This window comes from Dermacentor silvarum, chromosome 3 (genome assembly GCF_013339745.2).
Source record: "Dermacentor silvarum isolate Dsil-2018 chromosome 3, BIME_Dsil_1.4, whole genome shotgun sequence".
Lineage (NCBI taxonomy): Eukaryota > Metazoa > Arthropoda > Arachnida > Ixodida > Ixodidae > Dermacentor > Dermacentor silvarum.
This window is the reverse complement of record NC_051156.1, coordinates 45,295,239-45,309,242: the sequence shown is the minus strand read 5'-3', so window position 1 is coordinate 45,309,242 and position 14,004 is coordinate 45,295,239. Positions and strand designations below refer to the sequence as shown.

Below are 14,004 nucleotides of genomic sequence, written 5' to 3'. Positions count from 1 at the left end.
CGTGGAAACACTTTGCGCACCGAAATATAACAGCAGAAATGAAAGTGGGCAATTGAATGTTTATTATAATATTGACCCTTTTCGCCGAGCAGTTTGCTCTAGAGGAAAGAGATGGTGCTTTCGGCTGCGCGCCATACGTTGCCTCAGCGAATGCGCACGAATACGAATGCATTACTGCTTCTGCCCTGCTACTGAGCGATCAGCTGTCGTAAATGCAAACTAGGTGTTCGTCATTGTACTGTGCCCAATTCCAGCTGCAAAATGCGCAACGATAAAGGGAAGACGTATTCGGTAGTTTCGCTGCAAAAATGGTGATTCACATAATGACGCCAAATAAGTTGCCACGTGATGACACTGGTCCCTTGAGGCGAGAACGACGAAGCTCGAGGTTGCGCGCGCGCTCTCCGAGGACCAGCCATTGCTAAAAGCAGACATTTTTTGCCAATCTGTCTCTGGTCAACTATTTTAGCTGTGCTAGCTGGGTGACATTTCTGGTGGAGGTGCTGGGTACAGTCGATGTTAAGATCTCCGGAGCCTACCCCAGACCTAAGCCTGGCGAGTAGTTCCGCCGAGCTTACCCCTGTACACGTACGTACCAGCCGACGTCTCCAGGGACTGCAGCCCCAGCACGGTCTGCTCTCCCGAACAAACTAGAGTGACGAATCAACCACCTCCTGCCGCTACTGCAGCATCGCACGTGGTCGTCAATCACACGCGGACGCCGAATGTGTACACGGAAGTGCTTCAGAGGACGCCGACGACTGGCTTGACCATTTTGACCGGCTCGCCAACCTCAATGACTGGACCCACGAGCGTAAGCTACGCTACGTGTACTTCGCTCTTGACGATTCTGCGAAAACATGGTTTGAGAACCACGAGGCGACACTGACGTCATGGGAAGAATTTCGTCGGCAGTTCCTCAATGCCTTCGCCAGGGCGAACAGGAAGGAGAGGGCGGTGTTAGCAATGCAGGCGAGAATTCAAGGCCCGAATGAGCGGGTGACGGCGTACATAGAAGACATGAATCGACTCTTCAGACGTGCGGACCCTTCTATGACCGAAACAAAGAAGGTGCGTCACCTAATGCGTGGCATCAAAGCGGAAATTTTTGCTGGCCTCACTCAAAAGGCAACCTCTCTCCGTTTTCCTTGACGGAATGGCGCCAAACGAAATTAAGGAAGTCCGAATAAACACGCGAAAGAATGTCTTGGCTGTCGACACGACCCGAGTAAATGCGGTACCACACTTGCAGAGCTTCATGACGAAGCCACTACCAGGGAAAAGGCCCTTAAACAGCGGGCCAGACAATACAACCGCGACGCCGCGATTGCAAGGGGCCTCTCTGCCGTTACCCTCGGTAACGACATCGGCGCCTTGCGAGAACTCATCAGGGCTGTCATCACGGAGGAACTGCAGAAGGTGCAGATGACCGCTGCCCCTGTGGGACAGGCTGTCCATGTTCCTGGACAGTACGAGGCACCACAGCAAGGACCGCGTGCTGAAATATTAAGGAATGGAATCAACCTGTGTCGCCGCTGCGACATAAGGACTGCATGTATTGCCGCCCTTCTTGACGCACGGCTTTCCTCGAGAATCAAAAAAAGATAATTCAGCCGCCAGCGCTGTATAGCTAACCTCCAAATAAAGGACTTAACTCCGGAACGTGGGCACTTAAGGGCGAGTACCGCTGGTTACAAAAGGAAGTACTGCCACTTACTGGCATAGTCAGCTTCTCGCACGTTATCTACACACATCCACGCCTACTCGCACGCAAACTTACGCCTCACGCTATCGCCAACGTGTCAATAAGCGAACGGGCGCACACGTGAATCAATGTGCCGAAGGATGAGTGACGGCGGCTACACCGACAAGACACGAATGTTAAAAGCTGAACGTTTATTCGTGACGGTCCACAGAGTAAGCGAGAAACAAGTGATAATACGTATTTACTACAAGCTACCGCAAAGCAGAGAACATCTACATTCCAAGTTTTGTGCGCCGCAAGAACAAATCTATCGCAGCAGAGCACAGCCGGGAGCGATTAGGCTGAAAATAAACAATGAGATAGTGGCCGCGCCGAGGAACTTTACTGGATGAGAAACAAGACGAGCCGCTGCCTCAAAATATTGCCAAATGAAGAACGAAGAGCACACTGATCCCGATTTAATTCATAAGCGGAAAGTTTGGACAGCTTGGTATACATTTCTAGCCCCGAATTTAGTACAAGCACCGTATACGCTTCTCGCGCTGTTTGGACAAGGCGTAATGAGCTCTGAAAGCACTTAGATGTCCTTAAAGCTGTGGTCAGTTTCGTGTCATGCATAAAGCCATCGTCTACGCTACGCGTAGAAGCGGGGGTTTGCTGCGCCGCATGGGGTCACGCGCTTGCAGTGTAAACGCGGAGGCAGCTGAAGCAAGCAATCGACGCGTCACCACGTGATCAAACATGGCAGCGACCACAGGAGCGCCGCGAAAAGGGTCAATGCAGTCGAACAAATTATGTTCAGCGCTGCGCCAATAAAAAGGTCGTCTTTCCTGCCCTCTTGCTACTCCTTATCTCATTAGTCTTTTTGCAACAGAACGAGTAGGAAACAATCAGCCCAGACAAAATAGTGAATGGACAACGTTCGTATAAAGATCAGCGATCCCATCGACCAAACGGTGACGTTCAATGTACGCAAGCAGCTTGAAAAGGCGCATGAAATCTGGTTCAATGTTTGCATATAGTTGACAGCTGCCATCCTCAAGAGACATTGCAATTGTCTTCGAAATCCGACATTGATGGCCAGTGACCCCTGGCCATAGGTTTTGATGAATGAAGATTTCGTAGCTTGTAGAGGGGCGGGCGTCGTGCGCAAACGCTGTTCAACCGTAGGCGTAGGAACTTTGCTGACTCTTGAAGCGGTGATGGCCGGGTAACACAAACCGTCCAAACGATCGGCGATGTGGAAGAGCAGGCTGACTGAATGGCAGTGGTCTACAACCCGTACTACTCACCACCAGCCGTAGCTTTTTCCCCTGCCCAACTGTCATGAAGGCGCACCTAAAATAGCAGGAAAATGAAAACGGCAATGACAGAAACACAGGTTCCGCAGTGAATAGTTGCGCGAGGTTTGTTGAAACGAGAAACGTGTAGAAATACGCGTGACAGGCGGGTAGTGCTATCTGATCCGAGGTCAAGTAAAGCGAGCGTCCAGTGCGACTAGGCGAAAACATCAAAACAGCGTTGCTTTCAGCTACCCTTTTTTTCATAGGAACCCGATTTATTTATATATCGAACAAACGGAAATAAAAGCGATTTCGGCAGAACACATCTCACTATGACTGTGGACGTTAATGCAGTTAGCGTTGGAGCAATGTAGTCACATAGCCGTATTGCTGAAGACAGCTTCACGTAGAATCCACAGTGGTCATTCTGAAGCAGTCAAACGCCTTGAAAACGAGGTGCTTGGGGATCCTGAAATCATTATTTCGACAGGTCATTCCACTGTAAAGGCTAGTAGTTCAACAACGAGGTTCGTAGTTGGTTTCCCCGGTGTTCCTGGTGGGCTAAACGACGTACAATGTTTATATTTGCTGAAAAAAGGGGCTTGCCATTGTCTATGTATACGCAATGTTCAACTTGTTTGGATTAATTGCGGAGCAACAACAACTTACGTATTCAAGAGCTCCGAAGTGTTTAAAGGGAGTTTGACGAGCGACGGAAGATTTACCGCGCTGCCCTAGCAAGACTTCAAGTGCGACCGAGATACAACGTAGCAAATATGTGGAAAAAAAACTATGACAAACCAGCGTGCGAAGATACACGCGCGGATAGAACACAGCATTTGTAAAACACTTATTGAGCAAGACTTTTAGACGGTTTTGCGACCGTTATTAGCTGTATTTCCCAATGTTCCGAGATATCTCTACGTTGCATCATACTTATATTAATTGGAAATGGGCTAATACTAAGAGGAAGCTTTAGCTTGGGCCCAACTTCCATACTGCATACTCAAGTACATGTAAATCGCAGGAACGCTTCTCTGAACTAACCAATGGGCCGATATTAATGAAATTTGTGTCATTTCAAAGATAATTTTAGATTCTACTAACTGTTGGAAGCGGTATTTTTATTTAAGGCATAAATGTTCTGAAAATATTCTTAGCAAATTGGAAGGTCTGAAAAAAAAAGTAAAAGCACAAAGTTAGCAAATTTGTAGCTATACACCGAAAATAGATATCGCTGTTTTGTAAACTGCATGCATTGGAACAACCAAAGCGGGCAAATTTTGTTTATCAATTTTTATTTTACGTGAATTATTTACATTCTCGACAAGGGTTTATTTAAAAGTCCTACTCAGGTATTCGTGGTTTATTTGATCGCCGTGTATTATGCATGAATTTTGTCCGCTTTGTATGTTCTATTAGATGCAATTAACAGAATTGTGGTGTCGCTTTTTATTCCTGAGTTACAGAGTTGCAAAAGTGATAGTTCTGTTTTGTGAGAGCTTGCGATATTGAACAATTTTATTAGAAAATTGGTGGCCTAATTAAGAAATTCGCAACCAACAGTCCCTAGATTTCCACTTTTTCTTTTAAGTCCAACAAACCTCTTCAATTTGGTCAAGCGGTTGTCGAGAAAATATGTTTCTGCCTTCCAGTGTATTTAGACAGGCGGCCCCCGCGGTAGCACTTCCTGTTAAGTGTCATGTGTAGCAAAAACTTCGTCGTTATGGCCTTATTAGACGCGTTGTCAAATAATACTTATGCCTGGTTACTTTTTCGTTATATTTATGGGTTTAGGAGGTGCAGTAGGGTTCCCCAGGTTGAGATTTTGCATGGTCGGATAAGTCTGCGACCTTTAGGTTCTCTATACGGAGTACCTACCACTAAGGTGCGCGACAAAAACACCACAGACGTCGATCGCAGCCTATGGCGAACTCCCTCAAAAGAAAAACAAAATAGCTCAAACTTGCGAATATCCAAACTGATGTTATTGGTCCGTACATTTTTCTCATTATGGGTGAACAATTCCTCTCGGTCCTGCACTGTGTGAGTGGTCTGCAGTTTATCTGCCTGGTCAGGTGTAGCTCCTTGTGAGCTTCGTAGCTTCAGCGCCTAAAGCGAGCGTTATCAAACGTAGTTGATCCTGCGGTCTGGCTCCCATAAATGGTCACTTGTGTTCGATACGGAATCCCCTGAAAGTGTAGGCTACCAAACATAGTTATAAAGCACTGGATTTTATTTTGCGCTAAATACAGGCCCACCACGGCCCGAAAAAGCAAAGCGACCTCATTTTACCAACCAGTCTCTGTTGATTTAAGCTCTGGTGACCAAAAACTCATCCTCAAGGAAAAGGCATGACACAGAGCCACGTACAACATATACCAGCTGTTCACAATAGGATACCGCTGATCAATAGTTCCGGCCACCAAGTGAAGCAAATGACCTCGGGCCTTTAGAAATGACCATTGCTTCGAGTAAAATTTCAGAGCATTCCGCGCCTATTGCAGGCGCGGAATTATAACTATTTCATTTTTTGCCTACTTTTCATTTTGAAAGCATGGGATACTGCAAGCCATATCTCTGTTCTTTTTGTAAAGGGTGTGAAATGGCATCTGGTGCACACTGAGAACGTATCGACCACGCTACAGCGTTGTGTCCCGGAAAAGTGTCCCCATGTGTAGCAATCAGGTGTCCTGAATAGCGTTGCTGCTCAAGGAAATGCTTGAAGCCTCGTAGAGATAGCTCAGAAACGTGAAAAACAGGCCTTGGCGCGTGCCGAAGAGGGCATACTTCCAATTATAGTTATATTTTGTCTAGAAGCTGTACAGTACTGACACTACTTTGATGAGCTCTGCGGACAACCTATGCAGCATGGGTTCCAATTCGTATAAGGCAGCCTGTTCTTCACCAGTACTGATTGCGGGCAGTAACACAAATCTTACGATGCACTCGTATGTCTTGGACACATTGATATATTCTATCAAACAGAGCTCGCCAGTTAGCATTAAGCATGGTAAGTTTGCTGGAACAGGAAAACGTGGCGTCCTAATGCGAATTCTTTATTGGTAGTCCTTATGAGTGTTGTTTGTATTACAGCGAACTATGGACCGTGTAGAGAACGAAGGAGCTTACCCGGATTCTGCCTACGCTCTCCTAAACTTAGTCGGTCAGCCAAGCGTGACGCAGTTTCCCTTCCGTGGGTACGTGTTGGTTCCCGTGGACGGTTCCGGAAAACAAGTTATGAAAACCGTGACTGAAACGAAATCGACGAAGCGGCCACTGTGGTTTGTTTTCACTGGAGTTGGATGCCAGTGGAAAAACATGGCTGGGCGGATGATGCACTTTGACTTGTTTGCACGCTCCATACAGAGGTCGCACGAGGTGCTCAAGCAGGTTGACATGGACCTCATAGATCTGCTAACATCAAATAACGACGATGTGTCCGTCGCTGCCCTCTACGGATCTATTGTCGCTGTTCAGGTTTGTTTCTCTTTAAATTTTTTACCTGCAATTTTATTTAGGTTATGTGGGAGTTCTGATAAGAAATGCCTCCATTGCAGCAGCGTAGTTTAAAGCACTTTATTTAGGAAATGATGCAAGTCAATGCTCGGCACATGCGCTCTTACACTTGAAACAAATAAAAACATAGTGTACACATTCGGAAGTATGTCACTCAGCGGCCAGCCGCATTATGAGTAAATAACACAAAATGGAGAACATGAGTCATGAGCTACACCGGTGTTATTCACAACATAATACGACAATAGAATCCTTAGAAGGGAAGGTAGGGTCATGATTAAAAGATCAAAGAAGCGAGCAGCAACTTGCGTTTGTGCACGGCTTAGTCCAGAACACATTACCAATGTTTAATCCAACCCACTTTTCTTTAAAAAAAGGTGTAACGCTTTTCAGGCCTTTATTGTGAACGCTGGTCGGGATGAAGAAGGCAGAAATCATGGCTGAGTGATACAGACTCCATTTGATAATATAAAAGGCTAGCAGCAAGCGAACATTACGTAAACGCTGAGTTGGATGTAATGAAATATTACGTTAATAACTTAGTCTGTGGCTACGAACGCCTTTCTTGTCTGGCCAATGAAGGCACTTGCACAATTCTCGATCATTTTTGAGAGTGAAGAAAATACACGTGGGCATTTGTACATTGCAATGAAATAGCTTGAGGTAAAGGCTAGTGTTCAATAGACTGTCTAATAATACATGATGTAAGGTAGAAGAAGAAAAGAAAAGGTGGGGAGAGGAGAAGGGGAAGAAGTGACAATAAAGAAGGATGGCTACCTTGTCATACTGACTTATCTCAGTTTTATTACATATTTGGCGCCATCAAAGACAGGATAGGAGCCTTTGTTGCGCGCTGAATCCGCTTCATTTTACAATGACATTCTACAATGATATTTTACAATGAGAGTACAATGGACTTGGACGTCACCGAAATGTGCGCGGACGGTGACAGGCACGCGGGCGTGGCAAGCTTTTTCTACAGAGGACGGTTCGCTGTTATTGGTGAGCACTGATCCCTTGCTCAGAATGCTCACGAACACGACCTTTTGTGATTCGTGGTGGTACGTAACTGTGTACGACCAGCATGAGAGACCAAGGCCGAAAATATGAGCATGTAAAACACATTTTTCATCATATAATGAAACTAGAACAGAGAAACAGTGAACACCAGCAACAAATACTAGAGTTCGTGACAAAACATGTGCTCCAGCATTCTAGGAGGCCGTTGTTGGAAACGGTAAAGCCGGATGTTTATGACGGTTCATCAACTGCAGACGCTCAAGCATGGCTGTGTTTCTATAAGTACGCGTGCGACCAGAATAGTTGGCGACAAGACCTTGACAAGGTTATGAATAGGCGTTTGTACATACGAGGCATTGCGAAAACCTGGCATGACTTCAGAATCGCAGAACGAGCGCACCAGCTTTTGCCTGAGTGGAGAGACAGTTTTTTGACGTCTTTCTCGGAGAAAAAGCTTCAGAGCTTGCACAACGCTATAGCCTTCACATATAAATCCCGCCCTCTGGTAGAATACATTTTTGTGAAGGGAAGGCTGCTACATGCTGTGGACTCGACGTTGTCGGACTCGTCGCTTGTGCCTCTAATTATATTAGGACTGCCCAAGAGCCTGCAGAAGGATGTCCAACTACGAACACCGCATACTGTTAATGATTTGCTTAGAAATATGAAAGATTTATGCATTCTATAGCATCAAGAGAATGGTTCTAACGACTACAGTACTTCACCTCATGAAGATCACAGACTGCAGTGTAAAAACGTGACCAAGTTGACAACGGAAAGTCTCCCTCTTATTTCAAGAGACCGTCGTCCTTACCGATCGTGCCAAGTTCGTGTCCATTTCTGTGCAAGCAAATGGGTGGGACGCCACGGCTTTAGTGAATAGTGGAGCTTCGATAACAGTTGTAAACAAGAGTGAAATTCCGGACCTAAGCATCGTGGAAGATTGTCCTGTGACGGTGTATGGTTACGACGGCAGGAAACAGACGTATAATGAGTGGGTGGAAGTATTGATCACGTGTAAAGGACAAAACCACCTTAAGTAAGGCTCTTGTACTCGATCTATAGTCGGGTACAACTTAAGAAGACAGGAGAGGCCATGCCCAGATGACCGAATCGCAGCAGCCGATTTCCACGGCGACTAAAGAAATAGTCTCGCTGCCACGTTCTTCGTCGGCGGGGACACCGGCCGTCCGGCCCATGACGCAAGTCTTTAGTGCGCGCCCATTGGTGGAGGCTCGTATGCATCCGCCTTTGAGGGATCAAATTCCACTGCCTTCTAAAGTTGTATCCGACTATAGTAAAATATCAGTTGCTCCTCTCTTGCCCAGTCATGCAACTGCTACGACTTAACCTCTACTGGTATGGGGAAATCACTTCTCGGAATGACCGGCCAAATGTCTTCGGTTTCACTTGTGAATTCCAACGGAAGCCCACTACAGCGGCAGACGTTATCAAGCTGTCTCCAGAGATAATATGCGACGGGGCATTTCCAAAGGTCACATCAAAGTTTGAAGTACCATTTGAACTTCGCGACAAGACTGTAGTTAAACGCAACGCCTACATTATGTCGCAAGAGAAGAAACGTTGGTTGAAGGAATAAATACTGAAGATGCTCGACGCCGCTGTAATCCGCCAATCAACCTCTGCCATCGCTTCTCCAATCAACATTGCTCTTAAAGGAGATGGTACCTTTCGTCTCTGCACTGTTTACAGGCAGGTTAACAAACAGACTGACTTATTTCCATTCCAATGCCACTTAATTGACGAAATCATCAATGAAACCAGGGGCTGTAAGATCTTTTCTCGCTTGAACTCACCCGCATGGTTTCATAAAATGATGAACAATGTTCTAAAGCCATATATTGGATTTTTTTTTTTGAATGTTTACATCGCTGACATCATTGCATATTCGAGGTCTGAGCAGGAGCACGCCGAACACCTGGCGAAGGTCTTACAAGCACTCAGAAATGCCGATCTGAAGATAACTGAAAAAAATACACCGCCCAAGCACTCCGTTCCGATGGTTACCCAACGAAGCTGAAACGTGCGGCCCCGGTGTTTAGAAGTGCGTTAATCCCGACACTGTATTGAAGCGTTTCTCAATTTATGGTTACATGTTTGTGTTTCTAGTGGAACGCAAGCGCCAATGGCGAGCGGATGCTGCTAACCATGACGCCGAGCTAAGTCGAGATATCGAAGGCATGCGACAACGGCGAGCCGAGGAGATAGCGTTGCAGGCAGAGCAGGTACGACGCAGAGAACGACGTCACTAACTGCGCTGCCAATGGCGCGCGCGCTTGGGTGCGACGTAGAGAACGACGTAACTGACGGCGCAGCCAATGGAGACGTAAATCGAAAGATGGGACGAAGGGTTTTTCGTTTGACCTAGCCTTACACAGCTTTCGTTTTAATAAGAGTGATTTCTTTCAGTCGAAGGTCATTTTTCTCGCTAGGGTGTTCGACGCTGCTACAAAAAATGTGGTTGATCCCTCTTATATAGGAATCGGTATAGAACACGAAAGTGAAACGTGTCTTCACAGAAGTAGTGTAATGTTTATTGCACATTGATATATAATGTCTATTGGTGTTTTGTGGCTAAAGCGCCCTTAGGCGTTGATGCACCCACGCTGACGCCTGGTGGCACGTCTCCTCCATCACGACTACCAACGTCGATGACCATGAGCAACCGTCGTGCATATGGAAGCTGCACTACGCTGCACACGCTAGCACAACGCGAAAGACGAAGCACGTAACTGACACACTAATACAACGCGCAAGACAAAGCACGTAACTGAATCGTCACCGAGTCAAATCAGCGCGTACAGCGCGTCGTAATTGCAGCCTCCGCGATCAACTTCAGAAACATTTTCAGAGCTAATTGCGGAGGCCACGCTCCGCTGTGCTGAGTACGGTGAACGCCACCTAGGTGGCGTTGGTAGTGCTTCTTGATGCCAGCGTCCCTTCGAATGCTGGCATCGAGGCGTCGTAGTACTGAGACCACCGAAGCGTTCACTGTCGGTGCGCGTTAAGGCCGGAATACATGGAGCGAATAACCGGCGTCCGAGCGAAGAACTTCGTCGGGCGGCGAACGTCCGACGGCCGGCGTCAAGAAATTTGCCGTCCGCAGCCGATCTGCCTGTCCAAACATTTTCGTCGGGCGAACGCCGCCGCCGGAAGCGTCTAGCGCGCAGCGGTGGACGACAGCCAATCAGGAGGCACTAGTTCCGGTCGCAATGCATGCTGGTGTTTCGCGCGCGCGCGCCTTTTCGCGTCGTCTGCAATCGCGTTGGTGTTGCCGTGTCTGCATGTCTCTGCACCGATTGAGTAGTTCCTAGTATGATCTCTCAGGAATCGCGTTGTATTTGTACATCCCATATCCGCTGATCTGCGAGGAAACAGACAAGCAGTGCAAGCTCTCTACAACAACCTTCAACAGAAATCTTCTGATCTCAGAGGCCACATGCTGTCGTCATGCCTATCTCCCGACTTCCCCGATAGATGGCGTTGGCATCGGATATTTCTTTCGCTAGGCTTAGACGCGTTCGAAACGAGAAGCGATCTCGAAAACTACTCAAGGTTATCCATAATACTCTGTCGTCGAAGCGGCCTGAGACTAAGCGAAAGCCGTTTACGCAGTCATTTGCTTCCAACTAAGTGAATTCTACAAGGACAACGCCAAATTCAGTTCGAAGCGGGCGGCCGGGACCGCCGCCAACACGGCGGCCAACGCGCGGCGGCGTTCGCCGCATGTATTGCAACACAGCAAACATCCTGCGTCGTGTCGCCGCGTCGTTACTTGACGCGTGAAGTTCGTCGAGAAAGTTCGCTCCATGTATCCCGGGCTTTAGTGTCATAATGCAGTACTTCTCTTTTCTGCTCATAGGCGGCGGCACCGCCCCGAGCAAGAGCGCGGGTACACGGAGGAGTGTTAGATATATAAGGCGCGTCTGTGTAGCTCTCTGCGAATGCGTTTGTGGCGCAATGGGTTAAACGCTCGGCGATCTATCGTCGCGGACCGAGAGGTCGTGGGTTCGATTCCCCAATTTTGCATGTTTGTGGAACTTTTTCTTCTGGTTTCTTTCTTTGTATTATGTTCTATGACGTATTTCCGTGACGGAAATACGTCAGTGAAGTCTTGGTGGACCCCGGAATAAAACACTTTCGTGTTAAAAGTACCAAACAAGTCTCTGCACATCGACACAGAGGTGACACACAATTTTCAACAGAGGTACGAATACATTTATCGTCTCGATCAAAGTGATCAAACACAGGCGGGGGCGCAGTCACAGGTGAGCATGGCATGCAACCGACACGTCCTGTGCCCATTCCTTACGTACATCAGGGAGGCTATAACGTAAAATGATTCCAAACTGTTTTGATTCCAAACTCCTGACGTGAAATTTACTTAACCACCGACGCAAGCATCGGGCGGTGACCCGCAACGTTGTCTGAACAACCCAATTGAACACTCTCCTCGTTTATAGGAGCTCACATAGGCTCGCTTTCAAAACCAATAACAATTTCTACACTCAGCGGTTTTTCTTATCTAATTGGCTCACAATAGGCGAGGAGCACGCTCTAGAAGAGAGGGTTTTGATGGGACCGAGCCACCACAGTGAAAATAGATAACCGCAGGAAGAGGGTCGTGGCGGCTTCTCCGATTGGTCCGCTTCGCCTTACTTAGCTTGCGGTAGCTGGTCGAAAATCGCGGTGGCATGCAACGGAAGGATAAGAATGCCGCTATAACGGATACTCAGCAAGGAAGAGTTGGCATAGCGATTTCTTATACGTGCAGAAAGGGCTCGATAACGTTTTACTGCCAGGCAAAAAAACGTTTATCACGCGCAAATAAACCAATGCTCACCGCAGGTGCGAGTAGCGAGAGCCGGAGCGATCGGCGTGCAGCCATCTTCTATTCGTTTCGGAACGGGGCAGTCTGTGACTCTGTGCCTATTCAGAAAAAGTGTCAGTTTTCTTCGGCATATTTATGCATTTTTTTCGCGTACACGTCACTTTGACGTGGTCAGCTTTCACGGTTTTGCGACGTCGCGTGACACACAGGCGAAGTGGGCGTAGCCAGAAAACATTGGACCAATAGCAGAGGGCTAATGCGGAAAATGAGTCGAATGAGGAATGATTATTGTTCATTTGTGTGGTTTAATCATGCATATTCAGTGTGTACATGTTATATCAGACGGGGAGCTATCGCGGTTTTGGTGACGTCGCGTGACAGACAGGCGAAGTTGGGAGTTACCCGAAAATGTTTTGACCAATCGTGGAGGCTGATCGCAGAAATTGGAATGAAAACAATTCGTAATCATCTTACGTCATTTTACGCGCCGTCTAAAAAAGGTGGCGGGAAAGTACGGGGCTTCTGTCATTTTGTTTATTTATTTGTTTAGGGAATAGCGCGGGCAATGAAGACGACGCAGGTGGGTAGGGGAACAAATTAGCAATTATGCAATTCATCAAACGCACGAATTAAAAGGAATGAGCAGTAATATAACGAAATGGCTAGTACAAAAAATTTTTTACACAACCGTTTATAAAGCTATATATATACATACATATATATATATATATATATATAAATGTTATCGAAGTGCTTTGTATATATATATATATATATATATATATATATATACAAAGCACTCCGTGGTTGCTTAGTGGCTATGTTGTTGGGCGGTTAAGGACGCGGTCGCGGGATCGAATCCCGGCCACGGCGGCCGCATTTCGATGGGGGCGAAATGGGAAAATAGCCGACTACTTAGATTTAGGGGCACGCTAAAAAACCCCAGGTGGTCGAAATGTTCCGGAGTCCCCTTCTATGGCGTGCCTCATAATCAGATCGTGGTTTTGGCACGTAAAACCCTATAATTTAAATTTTATCATTGAAATTTACTAATTTCAATCTTAACAATTGTCTCTGCAGATTATACAGAAAGAGATAGAAAAAAAGTCAGATAATTTGAAAGCACCACAATAAATAGTAGCAGTACACAAAAGCACGGCGTCAAAGTTGATACCGAGCAAAGCTTTCTCGAAGTCATCAGCACAAACGAGATCTGATTACGGCATACAACAAGCTTGCACGTATGTGCGGCGTAGTAAATGGGCTTAGTCAAGGTAAGCTATGTAATGTGAACCACTCCAGGCGTTTTGTTGAGGGCAAAACCGCAGTGGTTTACAGGATTTCGCTGTCATGTGGGCGGTGTTGCATTGGCCAAACTGTTCTGTGCATAAAAAAAGGCTGATCGAGCATCGTGCAGCGGTACAGGTGACAGCGGGCAGTGGGCACCTCGCGGACTATTGTAGGTGGTGGCCTTGAAGGCCATACTACAATAAGACCAGTGTAATTCGCAGTTTCGTGACGCAAGAAGAGCGGGAAATCTTCAAAGCTTTCAAGATTAAAAAAGAAGCAGACGCCTGCGGTAGCAGTCCTTCTGTGGCACTTTCAGACAAGGACTTGATTAATGT

General features: G+C 46.8%; 1 protein-coding gene across 1 annotated transcript in view; it reads left to right on the top strand.

Annotated features, from left to right (window-relative positions):
• Positions 1–14,004, top strand: part of LOC119444325 (fatty acid synthase-like) — a 223,276-nt gene that overhangs the window by 57,150 nt on the left and 152,122 nt on the right. Inside the window, 1 exon segment of the mRNA XM_049664542.1 lies at positions 6,085–6,468. Within this exon segment, the coding sequence (XP_049520499.1) occupies positions 6,085–6,468 (384 nt within the window).